Raw genomic sequence first — 20460 nt, forward strand, 5'->3', positions numbered from 1 at the left:
GATGCTTGTTTCCCTGGGTTCTAAGTCTTACATTTGCTTTGCTGACTGTGCCAAGAAAAATGTGAAAGGCAAGGGCTTTCGGCTTAGTGCCATCTGATGTTTTGCCCAAGTTGTAGTCTTCTATTATGTATTTTCTAGCAGTGTGATTTATGACAGTTTTGTGTTTTTAGGAGTGCACTGCACATCTTACCTGCACGTGTCAAGACTTTCCTACAACCCTCCAAGATTTTATGGTCTTTACTAATAAATTGTATAGATTTTTGCAGAGCAAAAAATTGGAGAGCCTTGCATCTGTACTGAAAGTAGCATGCCTTTTATGATGCCTTGTTACGTGATTTCATGCTTGTTTAAACCAGACAGAAAGTGATGTGTATATAGAATGTATATTCCATAATCTGAATATGGAATTTCAGATGCTAAAATGTTTATCATGTGGTTCATCAAAAAGATGCAGAGACTGGTACCAGGCTAAGTTTGCTTTCCTGTAAGGCAGTTAATGTCCTGAGCTCACATTTCAAGGGTCATTTTTTGATAGTTTGGATAATTGATCAAAAAAAGTCTGCAGTGAAGAAACCAGAAAAGTATCTGTTTGAAAGGTCAGACAAGAAGTCACAATATTGACTAGATATATACTCTGTGAACACCATTAGCACAAACTGTGTAGCTTTTTAAAAACTTTCTTTTTTTTCAGAAGAAAATAAAGTGAAACCACATAACCAGCCTTTGCACTGAAAACAAGGAGTATAAATTGGAGGATCCTTAACGGGTGCTCTGTGTTGTAACAGGAGACTCCTGGCATGAACCAGCCCGGCTATCATTGATTTTTGATCAGCAAGCCGTGTTTCTTGAGAAGTTACCTGCTTTTCTTCCTTGACAGATGAAGCGTGATGTTTTCATCATTATCCCAATGCCTTCTCCAGCACTGTTTAGGGAACATTTTGCACAGATGATGCCCCATTCAAGAGAACCAGAATTGAAGGTTTTCAACAATTCTTTCAGTTTCTTGCTTCTCTTCTAAACAGTTTTTTTGTTTGTTGGTTGTTTTTTAGTTTAGTTTATACACTTTTCATATGACTTTGCATTGCAGAGCCTGATTCTAAATGTATCCTTCAGAGCTTGGATATTATGATGGTGTAATATTGCTACATCTAACATTAGACTGAGGCTTAATGCCAGGTTTTCATTTGTTTTTGCGCTTTGCCCAAAGTTTCTCAATGTCATTTGGTGTCATTATTCCAGCTTAGAAATATCTCTAAATAGAATAATCTAATGTGGATTCATTATTATTATTTTATTTTATTTATTTTATTTTATTTCTGTAGTACTCATGTTCTGAATTTTAACAGCAGTGTGCACACCCATGGTCAGTTTTTGAACTGAGTCTTTGAAAGGAGCATGGGCTGAATTTGCTGACTGTAGTTTCAGTTACTCAGACTTTTTCACTAGAAGCAGAATAGAGGTTTAAGATCAGCCTCCTTCCTCCACACCACCCACCCCCTAAAAAAATAATTTCTCTCAGAGACAGATCCTAATACCCTGGTTAATCCAATTACGATGAGTAAATACAGTCTCACTGGTGCCTTGTGCAGAAGCTAGGCATTCCCTTAGAAGAGAGACTCACAGAGATTTGTTGATTATTTTGTGTTCTGCCTGGCACGTTGACTATGACTACATACAGCTGTAAAAATGAACTGATACGCGTAGGTGATAATGTGAAGCCAATAAAATGCTTACAGCAACACCATAGTTATCTGAGATATATTATTTATGCTATTTTATTTCCTAGATTCTCGTACTTATGTTCTTTTTATGGAGCTTCAGCTGGTGCCAAATTCAAGAGAAATAAGATGCAATGTCCTTGAAGTAAGGAGTGCCCCTTGCTCCTTTTTATGAGTTTCAGTGCATCTGAATACCATTTCTTCTTTATGAGACTGTCATGTCAGGACTAGTTTTGCATGTATCAGCTGTTACTAACCTGGATTTGATCTTAGCTGTTGACTGATTTTTTCAGAATCTTTTTCAATCTCAAAAGCTCAGCAAAGCCTGTCTGTGGTGATTCCTGTATCACTGCTGCCATCTTCTGGAAATTTTTCACTAATGCTAGGTGAATTATTTTTAATTTTTTTTAAACTATTTTTCTATTTTATTATTACTATTACGTAGATTAAACCTGACAATCAGGAAGTGAATGAATATGTGCTTCTTATGGGAGGCTACAGGAACACAGTCTGGGTAGCATGGAAGCAAGTTCATGTGTGTGCTGTCAAGGTTATGTCAGAGATTTTAAAAAAGAATTCCAGGAAAGGAGGGGCCTAATTGCTGTTGTAATTCGGTGTGAATTAGGCACGAGGTAATTGCTTAACTCTCATCAGTTTCCCAACCTTCATGTTCAGTTGCTCATTTCAAGAACCACGATAAAGCAACCATCAGAATTCCAGGTCTGTTTGCATGTATCAGTGTGGAGGTGTATGCTCAAATTTGTAGGGCATGTATACATAGCAGCAGTATTATCATAGGGAAATAGGTTTGTCTTGCTGTGCGAAGGTGTCTTAATCAAGCTCCAAAGCTGCTACAGACAGAGCTGAAGCCACAAGCAGTAAAATTCCTTCTTCGTGACATTTGTTGTGAGCAGATACACACATTCAGCAATAACATCTTTTCCACAATTTAAATGATTTTTAATGTAGTTTCCAGCCACCTTTTTCCCCCCAGAAAGTCAATTTTTGACATCACACAGGTAGTGTGCTATGGCTTCTGCAGTACAAATGTTTTAGAAAGATGTGCTGTTCTAAGTGTTATAGAATGCTTTGTCTCATAATTTCTAAAAGCACTTCAAGATAACTATAATTTTTCCCGTCACTGTCCTTGTAGTATGACAAACTGGAAGCATTGCTCTCTCCTCAGCTCTCCAGAGCTCTCACACAGGTGAGGTAAATATTAGGGACATGAGCATCTTGTTGTGTTTACCAGCCTGCTTTTATTTGGCTTCCTTTTTCAGAGGTAGCTTGGTCAGCATCAGTCTGGGCATCTCTTCCCTGGGCTCCTTCCTCTCAGCTTCTGATTTCTGTTCTGTCCTTCGCAGCCCACAGAGCACAGAGCATTTCAGATGGGAGCTGTATAAAGTAGATTGTCTATCCACAGAAATCAGCAAACAGGAAATCCAGGGAGGTCTGAGAGGGGTTGTCCACCTGTTTCACCAGGATATCCCTAGGCTGATGCAGCCTGATGCAAGGCAAACACCAGGGAGGTCTGTCTGTCTGTCTGCAGACACCAACTCACCATCACTCACTGAAGAGTGAACTCACCATCTAGACCTGGGGAATGAGCCCATGAGTTGTTTTGGAGAAGTCAAGAGAGAGGCTTTCACTTTTAGATTTAAAAGAAAAACACTGAAATCTCTAGGACGTTTTGATGCAGACCTGCACTTAGAGCTTTTAATGTTTATAGAAAATTGCTTCTTATAGTATTGATGGTAAATTGCCCTTAGATTGCAAAAGCTACACAGAAACTGCAGCTGTATGTTTGATACCGTGTTTTGACAGATTGTCATGCTCCTCACAAAGGTTTAATTTTAGATGAAATATGAATAGTAAGAGTATGTGCCTCATTGTAAGGAAAAAGACCAAAATTATCCTGTGAGCACTACCATGCTTTCCAGATGCATTATATCTGTTAAAACAGGTGTCATTAAAAATGGATGATTTTTCTACTGTGGCATTTATCTTCATTGTAGTATTCACAGGTTTTCTGTAACTGACAATTGGCAAAGCCACAAATCCTAAGTGCATGTAACTGCCGCAGATGCTAAATATTCTGATTTAAAAGGTTACTGCTTGTAAGCACAAAACATATCAAAAGACAGGGCATGTGGCTGGTGGTCTTACACTCGATGCTAGATATAGAAGTGCCAGAGGCACAGTCCAGTATCTAAAATACGTGGTTCACAGCAGTGCCGCAGCAAGGAGTGTGACATTTGATTGAGTGTTTTTTGTTTAGTTGGTGTTTGTTGTTGTCTTTTAAGGGTTGACTGACTTTAAGTGGAAATAAGTAACAAAGTACACTGTTTCAAAGTAAAAAGTATTTTGTTGTTGCTTCTGGAGATTTGAACTCCAGCCAAGAATCAGATGGCTTTCTTATTCAAAATAAGAATATATGCAAGGTCTGCTCTGAAAGTAATGCCTCCTATTGTATTGAGTTGTCTCACAATGTCAGAGGCAGATGTCAGTGGTATGGCAATGGAGGTTGAACCTTCCTACCAATATCCCGTTACATTATGTTGCCATGTGACAGCAGCAGCAGAGGAGCAGTCTGACAAAATGGCATCTGGAATGGAAGTATGTATGAAGCAAAGGTGTGGAACTGATTTCCTCCATGTGGAAAAGATGGCACCCATTGACATTAATCAACACTTGCTGAACGTTGATGGAGACCAACCAGTGGATGTGAGCACAGTGAGGTGGTGGGTGGTGGGTGTCAGCAGTGACAAAAGCGACACTGGATCACCTCCTCTTGTGCAGATATTTACAAGTGTGGAATGCGGGCTCTTGTTTCATTGCTGGTGAAGTGCGTAGCTAATAGTGGTGACTATGTTGATGAAATGTTCCGAGTGTTCTGTAGCTGATAATTTTCTCTATAAAATAGTGTTATTGTGCTCTTTTGTATTTGTAGTTTCCATGAAAATAAATAGGAGGCATTTATTTTGGAGCCATCTATGTATGTATGGTAAAATCTTTTCCAGTCAAATGTGATGCCAGGAGATTTTTTGTTATATAGATTCATAGAACCACAGGCTGGCAGAGGCCTCTCCAACCAAAGTCCAGAGCAGGGTGTTCAAGCCCACTGCTTTTGAAGATCTCCAAGGAGGAGACATCACAGCTTCTGGGCAACCTTTGCCAGCACTGAGTTACCTGCACACCTGTTTGTGGTGTTCAGAGGCAACACCTTTTGTTCCAGTTTATGCCATTTCCTCTTGTCCTGGCACTAGGGACCACTGACAACAATCCTGACTCCATCCTCCTTGTCTATAAATACCATCAGGTATTTGTAGACATGGATGACATCCCCTCAAGCCTAGGATGAACAGTCCCAACTCTCCCAGCCTTTCCTCATAACAGCTCTGTCACCTTCATGGACCTTCACTGGACTCTCTCCAGTAGCTCCACATCTCTTGCACTGGATATCCAGAACTAGGCTCACCAGCCTTTGGTAGAGGGGGAAAGATCACCTCCTTCAGCTTGACAGAAATACTTTCTAGAGGCAGCCCAGGGCACTATTAGCCTTATTTGCAGCAAGGGCATGTTTTGACACTTAAAAGAACTCTCCTCTAGCTATGTATCACTCAGTGTGGTATTATAACTTATACTTTTTAAAGTGCAATTGAAAGCTGTATTTTTTAAGCAGAAATACACTATAAAGAGATATGGCATTGGGTATTATAGGCAGTGCCAATCTATATGGGACTCTTTTAAAGCTTTGATTTCCCTAAAGCATACTCATATTTTTTTCTATAAATCCTTGTTTCAATCAGCAGTCAATAGTTTGACTCCAAAAGCTCATTTAGAATTGAACCTTTGTGTCTTGCATGATTCTACATTTTTAAATTCATTTTTTGACCTGTTGATCATGTTTTCTGGTGAAAAGAAGGAATTATTTGCCTTTCCATTGTTTTATTTCTATTACTATTCAGTAAATCCCTTTCAAGGTAAAATATACATATGTACACAGTTTAAAAAGTCCTGCTAGTCTGATGTAAAAAAATAAGCAACCATACATTTTCTCCATACAATTTTAATAATTGCTAGCTGGAACTTGCAGGAACTTTTGTGTTGTTTATGCCTACTTGTTTGCTCACCCCAGTCTTATTTTCATTTACCAAAAAAAAAAAAAGACAATGCATGGACATACTTCTACTAGGCTGAGTTTTGACTGTATGAAAACAGGGTGTGGTTCTTTTGAGTAGTGACTTGAGATTTTTTGCAGGGAGTCCAGTGCTTAAAAATTGGAAAATTTCTCCCTTACAGCACTGCCTTGTAATCCTGAACACTCTTTGGAGTGTGTCCTCAATGACATTCAGGTTTTCACATCAGTTTAATTGACATTACTGCATTTTAATGATTTGTGACTGCGAATTAGGTTCCAGTCACTATAGCAGAAATAGTTGAGCTTTGTTGTGTTATGGGAGTAGGATGAGGATCACTTGCAGTTCCAAGATGCTCCAGTGCTCTGAAGTTCAAAGCCCTACAAGTATCATAAAATGATACATTATTTGTTTTGATGTGTAATACTTAATGAAAAATGTGTTTAAACACATAAAAATGAGTCTACCTAATTCCACAAATGTCTTAGATTATGCATTACTTCCTTTGTGTTCTTTTTAAATATACTATAGACTTCTCCCATTACAATAGTACTTCACATGCATTTTCTGAGTTAAATGCAATTATCTATGGTTTATTTCACCTTTAGCTTGAATTGTGGTTGTAACGTCATGCTCTTCTGTTTTGTTTAAAGATGTGGGGGGGATTTGATTTTAGAGGAAGGAATGGAGGTGTTGGAGGTTGATCTGAAATACATGTTTTCTTAAAAAGGCATAATAAAAATTGTAATCCCTGCATTTTAAATGGAAGGTGATGGATCTGTGGTTTTAATTTGTTCATACGATCATAGTTTTGAGAGACTTTGGCCTCTCTTGCATGTTAGTTTTATACTACTGGCAGGATGTTGGTCCTGCCTTCATTCAGCAACTTTAATTTTCCTGATTCCCATATGTACTGACTGGCTGAGACAGAAGAACAGAGAAGAAAAAGCTATTTTGATAAGATTAGTAGTCAGGATGTTCTCTGTGACAATAGGCCACATCAGATTTTATTCTGTGATGAGATTACGAGTTTGATAAAAAAGTAATTACACAAAATTTGAATCTACGAAATATTCTGATGAGGAAATCACCACTATATGGGAACTGCTGAATCACTGATTGGTCACCTGGGGTGAGCACCGAGTCAGCCATGGGGGCACAGGTGAAGGTGATATACCTGTGTGATTGGAAGGGGTGGAGCCTGGTTCCACCTCTCCCAGACCCCATTTAAGGGCTGACCACCACCAGGGAAGGATCTGTTCTTGGAGATCCTTCCTATGTGGAGTCCCCTGTGAGCCTTGACATCTTGAAGGTGAGCTATCTTCTCTTTTGTATTATTTGTATCCCATCTATATAGAACTACCCAAAATATACCATCATCTATACTATTTTGTTGTGAAGTACCATCCTTGGGAGTTATTTACCTCACACACCACCATAATATATCCATGAAGATTCTGGGGGGGACTGAGTTTCTAGCTGAAACGTTTAGGATGTATGCAGCAACGTTGTCTCATCACTGCCAGATGACAGAGTATGCATGCCTCACTGGGCAGTGGTTGTGAGGTTTGAAAACTGACAGATCACAGAAAGTAGTCTGTGATCAGCAGAGTATTGCTAGCAGTATTCAATAGAGACAGATAGCAAACCTGTCACAGTTCAATACTTGACAGTGACCCAGATTAAATACGAAGATTCCAGTGATACAGCACTGCAACAACACAAAGATTAGTCAGATATAATTAATGACAAAAGCCAGTCCTCAGAAAGGTGCCATGAATATTACTTGTGGGTGGGGAGAGAAAAGGGGAAACTCCAAGTTTCCCTCCTTGTGTTGAAGAAGATTCAGAACTATAATAATTACAATACATAAGTGCTTTCACAAGAAGAAAATAGGAGACACTGAAAGACTTAGCTGAGAAATGTGAGCAGAAAGTAGTAGCTGGAAGCTGAATGCAGAAAGAGTCGAAGTAGAAGTTAGATACAGTTCTTAATAGTGATTTTGAAGGGCCACTGAACACTGTACCAGAAGTATTAGTTGGTCTTTCCTGGACTTGAATGTTTGTTTTGGCTAAACCATGTGTCACACACAGTCTGTACTCTGTCTAGCTAATAGCGGTAGATGTCATAGGGACAACTTGGCAGCCCGAATGTCAGTATAGTGTACAAGTCTGGTAAGAAATCTGGGTGTGCACCTGTGCTCTCAATGTACACTGATGCCCATAACAGTGCTTCCTCAGTGCTGCAGCTTAAGCCTCAGCTATGACTACCTCAGCAAATCTGCCTTCATTTTGTTGTAGACACAAGAGAGTGAAAGCGAGAAAGAACCTTTAGTTGAGGAGTAACCTAAAAGTAACAGTAGGGAGCCAAAACCTGAAGGTTTGTGTGGGAATTCAAGAATGGGAGTATTGTATTGAGGTTGGAAGAAATCTTATTTTAACAGGAATACTTTGCAAGCATTATAGGGAGATATTATCAGAGCTAGAAATGAAAATGAGACATATGCAGTAGGCAAGAAAATGAGAGCTATGGTGCGTAATACAAATGAAAGCAAAAGCAAATCTTTGAAAAAGAAAAGGGTAAAATCCTGTTTAAAAAAAAAAATCTCAGGCTATAAAGGGCAAACTCATTTTCCTTTCCTCTACAATAAGAACCACGTTCTGCTCCCTCTTCCAAACTTGAAACTTAATGAATGTCCCAATTAGGAATAACTGAGTCTATACCTCAATTTCGTCATCCAGTGTTTCTTTCAACATCAGTCGTGGCACCCTGCACATCAGTTGGTGCTGATTTTACCTTTTTTTTTTTTTGAGTGATCATAAAGATTGGAGGATTTCAAAAACAGGATCTGGATACCTGTGGAGATTTTTAATACCTCATGTTTTGAGGTCATTTGGATTTAGGGTTTCTGCTGAGACCTATCTCATACATTTTTGCAGATATTCCAAAGCCCGTAATAGCATGCACACAGGTTATATTAATTTCCAGTGCCCAAATCCCTTAAGTGCTTTAGGAGTTTTCCTGCTAATCCTCATTTTAATGCATAAGCCTCAAGGGTAGGTTTGGGACCTTTGGGATTTATCCTTTGTGCTCATTGTTTTACAACTGAAGAATCTTTCAAGGGTAACAATATTAAGTGCTAAATGAACTGTTCTTGAACAGTTTGTGTTATCATAGTAATCTGACAGTTTTTCAGTAAATAAAGGGGAAAAAATGACTGCTGTTAGTAATTGAACTACTTATAGTTATTTTTAAACACGTTCTAATATGAAATTTATGCAAAATGTTAAATCCTGAGTGATCAACTTCAATCCTTTTATTTCCAAGGGCAAAATAACGGTTAATATTAATGAAGCCACAAAATACAAGTTAAATGACAGCATTTTTGTGGTTGCTGTACTTCATTACTGAAAGTTGATTGTATTTTTCATGTTAGAATGTAAAAAATGAATGGAGCTACCACCAACTGCTCTTTGTTGTAAATGACATGCATTCTTTTTATGGTGCACACTTTGCCATAAAGAGGGAGTGCTTAATGTGTTTCTGTTGGGAGATGCCTATTTATTCTGACAAACCGATCAGCCTCTGGGGTGTTCTTTTGCCACAGAACTGATTTTACATCTCATCTATTATCTAATCGGATGTGAAAAGAGTATCCTGGCTCAACAGAAAAATCAAGCTTTGTCTCGTCACAAGCGTGTCACAGGGTCACTCATGGGCTTACTTGCAAGATAGAAAATGGGTAGTGGAGAACCCAGTTTACACATTTGTGCATACTTCCACTAGAGCAAGCCTGCGGGTAAAACATTGAAAAACACTTTGATCTTTCTCTTGAAGAGTTTTTATTTTAATCTAAGAACTGAAAGTGGCTTCTTTAGTGAGAAAATGCATTTCACACCCTTAAATAACACAGAATCAGATTATGAATTTTATTGTTCTAATAAATAGCAACACTTTCTAAATGACATTATGAAGCAGCTGGAATATCTTTGCTATATACATGTCCTGGTTTTGTTTTGTTGTTGTTTTTTGTGTTGTTGTTTTTTTGGGGGGGTCTTATCTATCTTTGATACATCCTCCTTTTTACTATTTATGAAATGTTTAAAACTGCAGTTTTAGGAGAGAATAAAGGAAGCTGAGGCATTCTGTGATCATGCAGTGATACAGAAACTGTATACAAAGCCCTTTCAGACAAATGTTTTCAGCCAGGCATATACATAAGAAATAAAGTCAGGAAGGAACAAAAGAATAGGACATACCCAAAGAAATACAGTTAAGCCTGGCCATAACTTTAATTGCTAAGTGATAACAAATCTTGGATATTCAGAGAGAGTATGTTTCCATTCGCTTGGACAATCTTCAACAAAAAAGAAAAACTTTTGAATGCAAATTGTTGTAATTGCATGATAATGTGCTAGAGTAGTTTAGCCTATAATACAGCATACCTTGCAGAAGTGCCTCCATTGTTACTGTTTGCTAAGAAGCACATAGGAATTAAGAGATCAGTGTCAGCTGGAGTAAAAGAAAGCATTTTAAATCACTGACAAAATAGTGAGAGATGTGGCAAGAGAGCAAGCGATTTGATTCGGTATCTCTGGAAGCCAGAGCATTCACTCCATTTCTCCACTCCAAATTCCCCTGCCTTTTTGAATAATAGACTCGACCTTTTTGGAATTGCACAATGCTGCTTTTATAAAAGCATCATTTCTTTAGCATGACAATGAAATACAATTTTCAGTAGTTCTTAGAAAAGTGACAATAAGACTTGAAAGACTTCAAAATGAAATTGGAAAAGATGGAATTTATGTCAGACAAATGTTCCAGTGTCATGTCCTCCTGATATCCTTCATTCATTACATGTGAATGCAGCTCTGTATATAAAAATCAAGGCTGTTTTATCAGTCTTGCTTATAATACCAGTCAGAACAGCTTACTGCTGAGAGATCTTTCAGATTCTAGACTGGCATCAAGACATTGTGGCTTTAAGACAGCAAAAGAGGGACTCATTTTACATTATTGACTTTTCCTCTTACCTGCAGGGACACAGAATTTAATGCAGCACTGATGAGTCTAAGATTTTGACACATGTCAAGACAGATATCTTCATTTTAGAGTTTTCAAAAAGGCATTGAATATGATACATATGAACCAGTTTAGATAGGAGAGGTTCCTCAGTAAGCCTGAGCTGCAATTATTTTATGCATCTGCAAAAGAGTTTACTTTTAAGTGACCTCTTATGTAAAGAAAAATGTTACTGAAGGAAGAGGAAATCAGAATACTTTATAGAAATGTAAGAGTCTAGAGGGAGTCCCTTAAAACCCATGCTAAGTAACCTATCATTGTATTCATTTTGAGGAGTTTTTAAATCAGACTATAAAAGTCCATGGCAAGGGTATAATTTTCTAGAAAATGGTCTTTTGTATAACTTATATAAAATGATCATCTCCTACTAAATTCAGTAACAGTTCTTCATTGAGAATGCATTTGACTCGGAAGTACAAATGGGCTGCTTCCACAAGCAAAGATTATAAAGCAGAACAGCCTGTTTCAACCACCACCCCTCTTGTATAGATTTCCTTACAGCAGAAACACTCAGAAGTATCTAGTATGATTTTGTCCCTAAATAGACAATGTAGCAAACTCTCATTTTTAATAATGGCATTTATTTTATTTCACCGAAGAAGTGTATGATAATAACTGCAAAATGGTTGTGTTAATGATCATATTGTATCATGAGATGCACAATTTGGAGGATTATGGGAATTTAATGGGATGAGGAGGGCAAGAGATCATCTGCTATACAACTCTTCACAGTAGTAAAATGCTGTATGTATCCCTAATGTGTTTTTATCACTTCTGTGTTTTGGTTTGTTTTCCAGTTTGTGTTCTGCCGTGAATGTAAAGAAGAATACCATGAAGAGGAATGCAGCTCTTTCCTCAGCACGCAGGGAGCTGTGGCCCAGAAGGTAGAGATCTCCACAACTCATTGCATCTTAATCATTCTCCTTTGCCCAGCAAGAGTGACATTTGTTAAGTGGATCCTAATTATAATCCTAAGCCAAAACAATTATGTTCATGACAAATTGCTCTGGCCATCAGGGTTGACTTTGTGGCTGATTTCAGATGCTTTGATTGACACAGCAGCTGAGTTGTCAGGAGCACACAGAGGTCTGCCATTAGTTGATAAAGAAAAGCCCTTCCCAGTGGGTTTCTAGGGCTGTCTCTATTCAGTGTGAACACCTCTGAAAGGCTATCTTTAGTCTTGCTGCCTTGCAGCTTATACTGAGTGCACCAGCCAGGAAATCATGTTGGTTTGGACTGAATAACAAGGTTTTTACGTAGCCTGTGGAGAAAGTGGTGTTGGTTATTTATGTTTTAGCTTAGAGAAATAATAAAAAAATGGATTGCCTAGGCTAGAAGCTGCAGGTAATAATTATTTTAGGCTGTTGCATAATGTTGTGGCCATTGTAGCTATAGCCTGGACACTAAATGGTTTTCCTCTCCTGGCATTTCTGTTTGTTTGATATTGAAGTTTCCCTGCTCTCCGTGGATAATCAGTCACAGTTGTTTAAAACAAAACAAACGAACAACAACCAGGAGAGGCTCCCCCTAAACATCTAAATACCTCACAGCTTGGTGGCCAAGCTGATGTTCTAGGAAGTAAAATACTGAAACTCAGATGTCTGGCATGCTCTGTGTTAAGAGGTAAAGCTAACCTAGGCCCTAGGCATGCAGGTAAGCAGGTGTTGACAGGGTGTGTAGTCAGCTCTCAGCTACGCATGCACAGCTCCTGTTGGTGCCTACAGGCAGGCTCTTCAGGGCCTTCTCACTCTTTGAATGTAGATACTGAGATGGAACTGGGAACTTGAAGGGAACCTTACCCATCTGTTATCATAAAATGGGTCGTTTACTATACTTTGGAGACAATGCATGAAACTATGACCCATGTAGCGATGTTTCTCTTTAACTTTTCTTAGTGAAGCTCCTCTACTTCATAAAAAGAATCAATACTCATCAAGACAGAATTAAACAGACTGTATCCTGGCATGCAGGACATATGCCTCCAGTACCCTGGAAGTGGTGTATCGTGGGAGACTCAAAATCCATCTAGCCCAGTGCCTTGTTTCTGACAGCTCTCAGTTACTAATGAGAGGAGTGCATGACTATAATGATGTGCCAGTCTCTGAATATTTTCCCAGCTTCGAGAGACTTGTGATTCATGTATAGAATTTTATATTCGCAGCCAACAGTGAATTTTTATTCCATAATTTGTGCAACCCCTTTTTTGAAGCCACTTCTGGCATTCGCATTACTTTATGACAAGGAACAGCTTAGCTGTCCTCCATGAAGAATAAGCTTGTTTTGTTTGCAGCAGCCTTAAAAAAGTGTTCCAACTCCCATTCATATCTATGTAAAAACAAAACAGCTTCAACAAAGACATTGGAAGATTCTTAAATTAAAATATCCAATAACCTGGTGAGGTAGAAGAGCAAAACTCAAAAACTTATCCAAATAATGTGGAGCTAGAAACTGAATGCATCTCAACATGAAGTGTGCCTTGTATCCACTAAGCTATTTATGTCAAGAGTTTTCCTAGAATATTGAAATCCTTGAGCAGTCTTCTTGTCACTGTATAAAGTTCTTCAACAATTTTGAGTCACTGAAAGTTAGAGCTTGTATTATTTCCATGCTGGCAAAAAACAAATCTATGCCAGGAAAAATTAGAAGAATGTAGGAAGAAGTGGTTTATTTTAAGCACATGCATATTGCCCTAGCATCTCCTGATAATACTGTGAATGCTACATCCATCTGATCCCAAGTCTTTCACAGGAACTGTACCCAATTAGATCTGTTAACTGAAAATTCACTCAAACGCTAAATTGCGTTGAAGACAATTGACTTAGATCAGCCTTCTTGACAGTGAGATGCACTGATCAAACTCTTCCACAAGGTGGTGATGTGCCACTAAAGAAATGTTTTAAATCGCCTCTAGCAAACAGTAGAGCAAACGGGGAGCTAGCTGAAGTAGTGCCAGCGGAAGGGCTGGTGAGGTACTCTTTTTGTCTGAATTGCATGAGTTACAAGTTGTCTTGCACGTATCAGAAATAAAGCATAACAAACATTAAAAGCATACAAAACATTCACAAGGCCTATGTGGAAAGAAGTGCATGTGGGACTCTTTCATCAGCTTCACTGAAAATAATTTAAATATTTATCCACCTGTACTTTCTGCTTTTTTTTGTTCTTTTTGTCCTCTTAGAGACAGAATCCTGTGTGTGAGAGCTTTTGAGAATTACTTTTTTTGAGAATTTGCTATTATTGCACTATTTTCAGACTGTGACAACTTTGATCATCTATGTCTAGCTAGGAGCAAGACATTTCTAAGGTTGACTTTTAGGGCTTAAGTTCCTCCATTTTGACTCTTGCCCTTTCCCCTAGTCAGGATCCTTTCCATTTCATTTATTTTACAAACAGATCTTATTGCCACAGCAGCTAGTAGTCAGATTTAAGGGTCAACCATACATGCAGTCACCAAATCATTCCCCTCCAGAACTGACAGATCACAAGATCACATGTAGTCTTGGGAAAATATCTTCTATCAGGGAAATACAGGTTTTATTTTATCTTCTGGCAGCTACAATAGTAAAAAGAATCTTCTCTTTTCTTAGTGTTTCTACACACACCTGCATGTCTTGACATTTCCAGTACAAGAGGAAACACTGTAGACAGGTTTAGGCCTAAGACATTATGGTAGCTATGAAGGTAGTGGATCATGAGAAGTGGAAAAGAACTTGGAGCCAAGCCAGAAAGTCCTATTGTGGAAAAAAAAAAAATGGGTGGCCAGGCATTGATGACAGCATTGAGAGTGAGAAGAGCTGTGCTGCCACTCAAAGCGTGCTCTTGTGGTCCCTATGTCAGAGCACCAAAAGAGCCATCTGCTACCTATGCCATCCCTCTGCCTCACTGGGTGCAGAGAAGCATGAGGCCTGGCATCAGCCACCTCCCTGCTTGCTGTTTGAGATAGAAAAAGACAAATCCAGCAATGGAAATGCAAAAAATAACCTAGCATTAAATACTGGTATATTGAAGTTTTACAGATCTATATGCAGATATTGTATGGTCTATTGGGATGCATAAAATGACCTCTTTTCTATGGAAGTTTCTATTTTTAGCCCTGATCTCCTGTTGAAAACTCATCCTAAGAATGTACTGATTATTCCCCATCTTAATGCATAAGTTACATAATTCTAGGGGAAAAATAGATCTGAACCAACTTCGATTGACAAGCTTTATTTTAAAACCATTGCAGCTTTGTAGAGCTATTTGAAGATTAGGATGTGAGAAGTAATCATGTTTGATGGATTAAAAGGCACAGCGTGTATGATGGAATCAATTATACCATAAAGGTGACTCCAGCCAGATTTAGGTTTAGAATTAACTGCATAGCACCTGCTATCTGCACCACAAAACCAAGCTTCCTGGCACCTTTTAACCTCGCTCATATATGGAGGGGGATCCAGCCATAAACCAGCTTCCTCTCTAAATCCGCAATTTAAAATTAGCCTAGCTAAACTGACACAAAACCTTCTAAACAGTTTGCTTTTTACCAGGGCAAATAATGCACCTCTTTGCACTTGCTGCACGACAATAAAATGTTTCCCCAGGATTAGTTTAGCTGCTGATTATCTTGTCCTCCCAACCCTATGAATGTGAAATTATAAAAAAGGTAACAGCTTGTTATCAGGTTTGCTTTGTAAAAAGGCTGTTATTGGTTTTGTAAATAGAATAAATTAAACATCATTACAGAATTCTATAGCATGACTGTACAGAAATTCCTCCAATATTCTGCATTCAACCACTTCTACCTAAAAGAATATCCGGTGTCTAACTTAACACAATCTGTCAGTCTTTGCAGGATCCAGATATAATTCCAGTCCATTTGAACAAACTCTGTTATTAACAGTAGCCCAACAACTGTTGTAAACCCAAGCCTAGATAAAACATCCCTGGTGGATGGTGTTGTAAAATTTGCTAAGTGGTCTCTTCTACTCCAAGCTCAGCTATTAAAATCATATCAGGCCATATCTACTCTTAGTCCAAGTCTGAATTGCTGCTCAGCTAGTTCTAGCAGCTCAGCCCTGCAAACTTTGTGCTCCAGGAAGATCCAACACTAAACATAAATCTTTAGGTGTTGGTGCAGCTACAAATTAACAGTTTCTGTTATCTAAGTTACATAATAGGTTGTGTGAACTTCTGCCATTTTCTTAAACTGAAAAAGAATCTTGCTCCCTGCTGAAGGTGTTCATTTCAGACTAGGTTCACTATGTGCACAAAGTCAAGATTTTATTGTCAGTCTTATCAAAATATTAGCAAACTATCAAAGAACTATTTTTAGTCCATTTACAATAACAGCGTGACTTACGTTCAAATTTTGTATACCTGGACTTGTGCAAGGTCTTTGACATGGTCTCACACCACCTCTTTTTCTCTAAATTGGAGAGAGTTGGATTTGAAAGCTGTGTTATTAGATAGATAAAGAATTGATGAGATGGTGTTGTTGTCAACAGTTCTATGGTTTGTCACAAATGGTGACCCTCAGGATTCCATCATTATGGCCTTCCAATATTTAAAGGAAGATTATAAACAGGAGGGAAATCAACTTTTTTACACAGGTAGACAGTGATAGGACAAGGGGGAATGGTTTTAAACTAAAAGGGGAAATTTATGTTAGACATTAAGAAGAATTTTTTTACTTAGGGGATGACAAGATGCTGGAACAGGCTGTCCAGAGAAGTTGTGGATGCCCCATCTCTGGAGGTATTTTGAGCCAGATGGAGTGGGGCCCTGAGCAGCCTGATCTGGTGGGTGGCAGCCCTGCCTTCAGTAGACAGTTGGAAATGGATGATCTTTAAGGTCCCCTCCAACCTAAGCCATTCTATGATTCTATGATAGTTGAAGTTATGGATATGCTTAGTTTCTGATGTTTCTCTGGTGTTCTGTAGGACTTATTCAACAACTGTTCTTGCCTTAGTCTTCACTGACAACTGCTGTTCACACACCCCTCAATCAAATGGGGTTGTTGCAGGATCCAGATGCCAACTGTTTCTCTGCCACTGGCAGGATGTAACTTAACCAGAGCTCCTGTCAGCCCAGGAGCCCATCAGAACAAACCACAACTAGCCCAGTTCCTCAGCTGAGAAGCAGCAAAGCTTTGAATTACATTTTTTTTTATGGATCCAATCCAGTTCATCAGTACATGCTACTTGGATCTTGACTTTTGCAGAATTCAGACATAACTTGGTCATAAGCCTTCAAGCAAGTGATAAGATCTGAAACAGAACCATCTGATAACTTCTGAGAAGTGACTGTGTGCTTGCACAGGTGTAGCATGAAAACGTACTAGGTGCACTAACATCCAGGAAAGCCTGTAACATCACGTAGCACTTTGCTGAAGTCTTGTGGCGTTGTTCCTGGAAAGGCTCCCATCGCACTTAGGCTGGAAGTGAAAACATCCAGCCCTTTGTTTCCTCTCATTGCCTCATGTATGCAGATCTTTAAATTGCCAGTAGGTGGTACAAATACACAGCTGTGTCTTGCTAGGTTTCCCTCCCAGTCACTGAACATCTGTCTGTCTAATCTCTTGAGATGTTTTCGCTGTAGATTTCCAGCACACACAAAGAGTTGTGAAGGCTGGTCTCTATGTAGGTGGCAGTTGTCTGTAATTATGCAGAAAAACATATTGGCTCACTGTGAACAAGAGCTGTTTCAGAATTTACTTCTAACATGGAATTCCCAAACAAAGGCACTCACAGAAAATCCTTAGCTGAATTACTGTAATGTTAAAATACTAAATATTAAGCTAGCACTTCATGAAAATTATGATTGATGCAGTGTATTTCTTCCAATATTGTAAGTGGATGTGAGCACAGTGAGGCAGTGGGTGGTACATTTCAGCAGTGGGTCACTTTCACTCATGCAGATTTTTTGCAAGCATGGCATGCTGGCTCTTGGTCACTGCTGGTGAAAAATGCATAGCTAATGGTAGCAACCATGTTGAAAAATAGTTTTTGTTGCTCTATCAAATCGTGTTACTGTTCTTTTTGTATCTGTTGTAATTTTGATGGAAGTGAATAGGAGGCATTACTTGCAGAGCAACCTACATATTATATTAAAGAAGTATTAAAGAATTTTCTTTGAAAATTCAGTGAAGGGTGGGTTATTAGGGAAAATTTATGTATTACATTGGACTCCACAGGTGCGTGACTTCTGAATCAGTTCTTGGTTATTGATGTTTTGTTTTTATGCTGTAAAATACTGCAGATATCACTTAGAGAATTGTTTCTTCACCGTTACAGCAAACCTTCTGTACTGCTTTAAGAACTGTGGAAGACAAAAGGTGTGGTATTTGAAATGGTGTGCCATGGCCAAGAGTTAAAATGAGAAACATGCAGTATCATAGAATCATAGTATGGCTTAGGTTGGAAGGGACCTCAAAGGATCGTCACGTTCCAAAGCCCCTGCTGCAGGCAGGGCTGCCAACTGCTAAATTAAGTGCTAGATCAGGGCACCATCCAACCTGTCCTAGAACACCTCCAGGGATGGGACATCTGCAACCTCTCTGGGCAGCCTGTTCTAGTGCCTCACCCCCTACTTAGTGAAAAACTTCCCCAACATTTAATCGACTAATCTAAATCTCTTTTCCTTTATTTTAAAACCATTCCCCCTTGCCCTACCGCTATCTACCTGTATAAAAAGTTGATTTCTCTCCTGTCTATAATCTTCCTTTAAATACTGGAAGGCCTTCATGAAGTCTCCATAGAGCATGCTCCAAGCTATGCAATCCCAGCTCCCTCAGTCTTTCATCATAGGAGAGTTGCTCCAGCCCTTTGTGGCCTTTCTCTGGACCCACTCCACATCCTTCCTGTGCAGGGGGGGAGCCCAGACCTGAACACGGTACTCCAGATGGGGCCTCACAGGGGCAGAGCAGAGTGGAACAATCACCTCCCTGTCCTGGCTGGCTACCCCTCTGCCAATGCAGCCCAGGATACTGTTGACCTTCTGGGCTGCAAGAGCACACTGCCAGCTCAGTGGTTATTCCCAGCAAGGCTACTGTCAAGGAGTTCTTCTCCCATCCTGTACACAAACCTGAGATTACCCCGACCCAAGTGCAAAACTTTGTTGTTAGCTTTGTTGAATTTCATTAGGTTCACATGGACCCATCTGTGTAAGCTTCTTTTTCTACCGGAAAGAAGGGGAAAGTTAATTGTAATGCTAAATGGTAAATGCTGACCTCAAAAAATATGAATTATTTCACTGCATTCTAGTGAAAGAAAGGGTTATTGGAGAGATACTTTGTACAAAATATCTTTCAATGAGTCTTGAGTCACAGCATGAAATCTGGAACATCTATTATTAGACTATTGATTTTTTTTTCCCATCAGATAAATTTAAAAAGTTAAGTAAAACATGGCTGTACAAAAATGGCACATGTAGCTCAATTTCTTAAGTATCTTATGCAATGGGAAAAGAAACTGAGGCTTGAGTTCAGTAACTGGTGTATTCCCAGTGTCGGACACAGGATACTTCGACTCACAGATGACTAATTAAAAGTGCAAGAAAAATAACTATAACCCAGAAATGCCCAGTAAAATGAATCCCTATGTTATAAATAAAGATGCACTGGAAGAAATCTGAGAATAGGTCTTGATTTTCTGTCTAATGAGGAACTATATAGAGAAAAGTTAGCTTTGGTATTTTGGGCCAGAGTAAAATAAAAAGACGTGACAAGCTACTTTTGTTTAAGAGATTAAGCTGACAGTCCACTGCAGCTATGTTTCCACTTATAGGAAAAAGCACATTCTTCCTTCCACCGGTGCAAAATACTTGTATGAGAATGACCTGTATTAGTCTAGATGTCTGCTTTAGAATGGTGATCATTCAGTATCTACCAGATACTTGAGTTTAATTTATTCTGATATGAACATCCCCAGTATGCAGTGTGAGAACCTTGATGTGCATTGTCACCAAACCAGAGCTCTCCAATTTTATTTGGTAAAAATCTCTTTCATCTCATATCAGACACAATACCCCGTGTGTAACATGGAACTTGCATTTTAGTCACATAAATGAGTGCACCTTTCTTTACAAGATTTTTGACTCTTAAATTACTCAAATAATTTTTTTTTTAAAGCTCCTCTAGCTTCTCTGATGTCCTGTATATATGCTGTTTTATCCCAGAACTTAAATAAAAAACACCAGTAAACATGACAGGAGGTTACTTCATGGAAACGTGTTCATAAGACAGCCCAGTAGATGCTGAGAAAACAAAATAAATTGGAGTTAGACTGTCACCAACCCCTGTGGATCAGATTTCGAAAGATGAGGCTGCTTTTGCTTGGAGCTTTAACCCAAAATAATTATGGGCAGCATTACTATAAATGTTATGGCAGGCTGCAAGTTGCTTTGTGCACAATGAATTATTTGTCTTTTTTTAAAACCCTTGCAAGTATCTGTAGTTTTTCTAACATTTGTAGTGGAAAATGATTAACACTTCTGAGAAACCAAAGCCTTTTAAAATGCTGTAGTTTACATAGTCATAATTT

At 38.8% G+C, this 20460-nt stretch overlaps 1 protein-coding gene across 1 annotated transcript in view; it reads left to right on the top strand.

The window, feature by feature from the left end:
• Nucleotides 1-20460, top strand: part of PRKN (parkin RBR E3 ubiquitin protein ligase) — a 654450-nt gene that overhangs the window by 623087 nt on the left and 10903 nt on the right. Inside the window, exon 10 of the mRNA XM_065731250.1 lies at nucleotides 11737-11823. Coding sequence (XP_065587322.1) covers nucleotides 11737-11823 — 87 coding nt within the window. The remainder of the gene's footprint in view (nucleotides 1-11736; nucleotides 11824-20460) is intronic.

Source organism: Cyrtonyx montezumae, unplaced genomic scaffold (genome assembly GCF_038088225.1).
Source record: "Cyrtonyx montezumae isolate F1298 unplaced genomic scaffold, pur_monq_1.0 scaffold_0, whole genome shotgun sequence".
NCBI lineage: Eukaryota > Metazoa > Chordata > Aves > Galliformes > Odontophoridae > Cyrtonyx > Cyrtonyx montezumae.